This window comes from Acartia tonsa, chromosome 9 (genome assembly GCF_053477335.1).
Source record: "Acartia tonsa isolate MP-2025a chromosome 9, ASM5347733v1, whole genome shotgun sequence".
In the NCBI taxonomy this organism is placed as follows: Eukaryota; Metazoa; Arthropoda; class Copepoda; order Calanoida; family Acartiidae; genus Acartia; species Acartia tonsa.
The window spans coordinates 29075926-29081925 of record NC_137268.1 but is presented as its reverse complement, the minus strand read 5'-3'; the positions used below and the strand labels follow the sequence as shown (position 1 = coordinate 29081925).

The following is a 6000-nucleotide window of genomic DNA, read 5'->3' as shown; positions in this document are numbered from 1 at the left end:
CAGCCATTTGCCACTTTCAATAAATTATTTCATATTGTGGTCTTGATGCATTATCCTTATTTTATGATAAACAATTTTATAATACTAAAGCTACTCTGTAATTCCCTTTGTCTGTTCCTCCATCCATGACGAACCCCAAACTGTCCCAGTTTTGAGCAAGACGATTCCAGTTACGTCATATACGTTTCGGGAAAGAAAAAGGGAAGGGGGGAAGAAAATATCTTCAAAAGAGATGGGAGAAAAGGGAAGATATTTTCTTCCCCCCTTCCCTTTTTATATGACGTCACAGGAATCGTCTTGCTCAAAACTGGGACAGTTTGGGGTTCGTCCCATCCATCTGTTAGTTAGTTAGTAATGATATGAGGGAAAAATAATTTTAACTGCTGCTTTATAGACTAAATCGCAGATTTTTTGTGGTGAAAATTCCCTAAACCAATAAGCATCCAGTATATAACTTACTTGGTCTGTCAATCAAAAAAGTTTGTTACTAGTGGAAGATGTCATTCTTGTTCAATCTATAGTTTGATAATGTTTTTAGAAATTTATGAAAAAATATTGAGAATCCTAATGTCAACATTGATTATATTTCCAGATAAAAATGGCTTACTGTGGTGAGAGATCCAGATTAGAAAACAGACTCACAGGTAATAAACTATACTAAACCAAACGGATATCCGGCCATTTTTAATAATTAGCCTAATGCCAGATACTGAAACTATCCGGCCAGATATCCGGTAATATAATCTTTTATATTATACAACAAATAGTACATATGGACTGATCCTAATAGTATTTATTTTATGAAGAAAACTTAAATATCCGGTTATACGGCCGGATATTTGGTATCCGGCCTATCCCTATGCTAAACTTAATTTTCACAAGTGAAGCTTTTCTTTATAAGGTTCTGTATCTTCGTTGCATTTTTACTACAAAAGAAATATTAAATCGTTTAAAAATTGAATATTTTGCAATTGAATTTAATGACTTATTTTTGCAATTTTTTCTATAATTGTTATGATAGATTATATACAGGGTGCGGCACATAAATCCGGACTTTTTCTAATCTTTAAACAAATGAACATAAAATCGTCAATTTTAAAGATTTTATTGAATTTTAAAAACTGAGAGGCAGAATAGGTATTTGACTACTAGATTATTTTTAAAAATGGCTGCCAGTCTTATTCACCGCCTCTACCCGCCTCCTCAACCGCCGGCAGGCCCCGGTCAAAATGTACCTGTCCAAGCTGGCGAAGTTCTCCTTGATAGTGGCAATTAGGGAGGTCTTTGTGATATGGGCACGTCTATTGGTGCATGCTTCAAAGTAGCTGTAGGCCCAAAAGTCCATTGAATTAAGATCAGGCTGCTGGGAGACCACATTTCCATAGAAATGTGAGTAACCGCAGGATCCAAATTAACCCAACTTTCAAGCTACCCGTAGACGCGGAGGCTCTTATTTGGACCACAGTTGAGCTATAACGACGTTTTTTACCTTTTTGGAAATGGCATGACGATTCAGCTAGGGTTGTCAGCGCAACTTATAGTCTAAAATGAGTTTTTAAGTTCCAAATGGGTCCCTGAAATCGAGAACCGAGAAATATTCATAATTTTTCACGGTTTTTGACGTTTTTTACATCTCAAAATCTGCCTTGTTTCACTTTGCTAGGGTACTACGGCCAGGCCATTACAGATAGAGAGCTCTAGTCTTTTCTAGTGTCTTACTTATGTATCTAACAGTATTTCCAGCAAGTTACATAACTCTACCTCACCTACAGATGGGCTGAGATCAGAATTATTGGACCCTAGTCGAGAATCAAGATTAAACCACCTGCGCATTTCGAATCTGCCTTGCTGAACATATGCGCGGCCAGCTCGGAATACACGTCCATTCTCGTTCAAAGATTTTTTTTTGCTAAAAGGTCATTACCTAAGCTTTTTATAGTGGGTTCAAACGTCCTGATTGGTCAAGTAGTTTTGACGCTATGGCCGTTTTAAAAAAGTCCGGATTTATGTGCCGCACCCTGTACATATTTTTAAGATGGTTGTCTTTGCTAAATTGATTTGTATTTAGATTAAATACAGCTTTCATATGTTACCTTTCTATTGGGTATGCTATGTGAAAATCTGATGAAAAAAGTTTTATATTAGTTGGTCATACTCTTTAGAAAATGTTATAGTTGCAAAATCAATTACAGAAAAAAATGCTACTTTACACTTTATTAAACTGAAGGAGGGTATCAGGTTCATGTCCCGAACAAAACCGATATAATCTGTGTTAAAAAAATGTTTCCTATTATATATTTTTAATTTAAGCTTGGTTCTTTATCAATTAGTTATTTAAGACAAAATTCATGCAATCAAAAACTTGGTTGTTGACTAAAAACTGTTGACTAAGAAAAACAGTCTTGTTTATATTTCTTATCTGTACTCTTTAAAAGTTTCAAACATTAATGAAAAGCGTGAATTAATTTTTTAAAGAAAAATATAAGAATTTAATCCTCACACTAAAAACAAGGAATTAATAGTTTTACAATGAATTAAGTTTTAAAAAACAAGGATAATTCTGTGAATAAATAGCGCATCCTAAATTTAATAGGGTAAGAAACTGAGAGAGAAATGCAGCACTATAAGTATTCATTTCTATAGTAATGCAGGGATCTAAAGGGATAAGACAATGGCCGATAAATTGATGTACATCCCCCATGATGATAAAAAATAACCACTTAGTTGTTGAAACGTTTGGACTAAGATCAAAATTAAAATTCCCTGAAGTCTCCGAGTCCAAAGTTGTTACGCCAACTTTGGGGACTAGTGTAATAAGTAGCCCCATTTTCACTCTCTCTTTGATAGTAATGTGAAAGCTCATAGATATAATGAGAAGATATAACCAACAGATCTATAGTATAGATGTATATACACTGATACAGACAACTACCTTACTTCCTTTTTCAATTACCTTTTTCGTCTGCTTCTAAATTATTTTCTGCTACTTGGCTGTGTTTATACAAGCGACACCATTGGGTGATTTTCAAGGACCCAATAGAAAGGTTGCTCAAGGTTGATGCGATGGGGAGATACAGTTATTTAACCCTTTCTCCCTCTAGTGGCTTACTCTAATATATAACTAATAGACATACGAAGTTAAATGTAAGACCCTGAATATATGTAGTTTAGTTTCGCTTCTAGAAAGAATTAGATATTGCAACAAAAAAAGAGGACAGCTGCTGCAAATAGGAAAATAAAAAGTTTGTTGTGTCACAAAATAAAACTTTTTTTTATCTTTTTCCTAATAAGATGTTTTAATTTGTTACATGATGCAATTAATGAAAAGTGCTTTAAATTTAATTAAATTTATTTTCTTATTTCTAAGTAATAATAAGCGAAGCTTTTTACAATCATGGATTTTATCTAACACATTTGCAAGAAAATGTAAAAAAAAAGTTCAAATTTACTCTCAAATTAAAGAGTAAAAAAAAAAAAATTTTTATTTTCTTTCAGGGATCTAAAGGGATAAGACAATGGCGGATAAATTGACTTATATTCCTAATGATGATACACAAAATTACACCTTCTGTAGATTACAATTAATGCTTTAAACGTTTGGACACTAAACTTAATGAACCAACCAATCAAAATTCAGTAAAAGTTCTCAAAGTTGTTAAGCCAACGAATAAGCAACCGGTATTATAAAACTTTGGGGACCTGTGTAATAAAGAGTCCAATGTTCCCTTCCTTCCTGATTTTCTTTTATTTCGAGTAATGTATTGGCTAATTTAGAAACGAATCTATATAAATTCTTTGTCTGTTAAAACTTAAAATTTAGTTATTGTTAGTTTTTAGTAGCAATGAACAAAATTATAAATATTTATAAATATTTAATATTAATATACCTTTAACATATATTTAACTTATGGACAAATTGATTCTTGTAAACAGTTGCACATTTTTGTACAGCATGACCCTCGAAAAAGTATTTTTAAGCATCTGCAGCCCTTATTTCTCAATGAATTATAAAAAAATGCATATGTCCTTGTTCTCCATAGTATTCCACATAAGTAGATATAAAAATATTTTTTTTACCTCCATTAACACCGGAGATTTTTAGAGCTAAAGTTTTGAAAAAGTGATTGAGGAAAAAGTAACTTTTAACATGAAACGACTTTTTTAGCAAAATTAAGGTAGAAATCCTTTTATTTTTGTTACTAGCAGAAACTTTATACAAAAATGAAATAAAAAATTTAGTTTTTGAGTAAAAAGCATTTTTTTACACATATTTTTTGAGTCTTTTTAGTTTAATGATATTTTGAAAAACTTACTTATTAGGCAAAATTGTTTAAGATTAAAAAACCAAATAAATCTTTATGAATATAGCAGGAAAATTGTTTTTGTTTCACAATCCTAACTTTAATAACAAAAAAGTTATAAAGAAAATAAAATTAAAACATAATGATTTTTTTGTCTAAAAAGCTTAATTAACCCCCTATTAAATTATTGAGATGTCAGAAAAGTAGGCGGAGCAACTGTCATAATTAATCCTTTTCTCAAATAAGGGTTAATAAATAACCTAAAATTTGCAAATAATCAATTCATTTAGTAGTATTTTTTGCCATTAAAAATTTATATTTTTTGGTGGAATAAAAAAGAAATAATTAGTTAACTTGTTTTTCTTTGTGTATCATTATTCAGTTGCCAGAAAAACATAATATAACAATCCAAAAAATAAGAGAAACAAAAAAAAATTCTTTTTCTCAGTCACTTTTTCAAAACTTTAGCTCTAAAAATCTCCGGTGTTAATGGAGGTAAAAAAAAATATTTTTATATTTGCTTATGTGGAATACTATGGAGAACAAGGACATAAGCATTTTTTTATAATTCATTGAGAAATAAGGGCTGCAGTTGCTTAAAAATACTTTTTCGAGGGTCATGCTGTATATGTTTAGGCACTCAATCTTAATGAACTAGCCATTTAATTTGTCTGTTTAACTGACCAATATTTAAATTGTTTTTATCTGTACTTTGCTCCTGATTATCATCCTTGTTGTTATTAATTGAAATGTAATCTTTAAGTTGTATTAACATTAGGATATATAAGTTGGAAGGAATTTTAGAGGGAGATTTGAAATCTGCATCAAATTTTAAGGATTTTTTATAGAATTCGTTTTTTGTATAATTCTTTATCTAAAAGCGGAAATACAATTTAAGTTCATAAATTTTCACCAATAGGATAGGTGGATTAGAAACTACCTGCGCTCTAATTGGTTGAATGATGTGCGACACTTAAGCTTCTCCAAACAGAGCGCAGATACTTTTCAATCCACCAATCACAGATGTCAAAATTAATTAATTTAAATTGTATTTCCGCTTTTAGATAAAGAATTATACAAAAAATGAATTTTATAAAAAAAATCCTTAAAATTTGATGCAGATTTCAAATCTCCCTCTAACATTAAAATTCTTTCCAACCTATATATCTTAATTAACATAGTTTACTTGGGTAAAATATCAGGAATCTAAAGGGATAAGACAATGGCCGCTAAATTGATGTACATCCTCAGGCCCAATGTTAATGCACAAAATTACCCCTTTTGTAGATTACAATTTATGGTTGAAACGTTTGGACACTCATTTTAATAAACCAACCAATCAAAATTCATCAAAAGACCCCAAAGTTCTTAAGCCAACTAATTATAAAATAGTTTAACAGCCCATTGTCCCCTCCCCCCTTGATTAAATATTGTATTTTTCTATTCTATGAAATATGTTAAAAGCATCATAAATGAAGAATTTTGAAATGACCGGAAAAGACTAGTTTGAAGACATTTTTACACCTTGTATGAGTTTTACAATTGTTATTGAAATCTCAAAACTTTGGCTTTTTTCATATTGAAACTTTTTTGTGCAAGAAAAGTTAAGCGTTTTTTTTTCTCAGGGATGTTTGGAGTACAAAGATCTAGAAAATGTTTATTAAAAAATTTTAAAGTTGGGGAGGGGGGGGGAATAATT

The 6000-nt window shown here is 30.9% G+C and overlaps 1 protein-coding gene across 1 annotated transcript in view; it reads left to right on the top strand.

Annotated features, from left to right (window-relative positions):
- The first annotated feature begins 595 nt into the window (after positions 1 to 595).
- LOC145328707 (dual specificity protein phosphatase 3-like) overlaps positions 596 to 6000 on the top strand; it is a 28273-nt gene continuing 22868 nt past the window's right edge. Inside the window, exon 1 of the mRNA XM_080172507.1 lies at positions 596 to 644. Coding sequence (XP_080028633.1) covers positions 599 to 644 — 46 coding nt within the window. The 5' untranslated portion in view covers positions 596 to 598. The remainder of the gene's footprint in view (positions 645 to 6000) is intronic.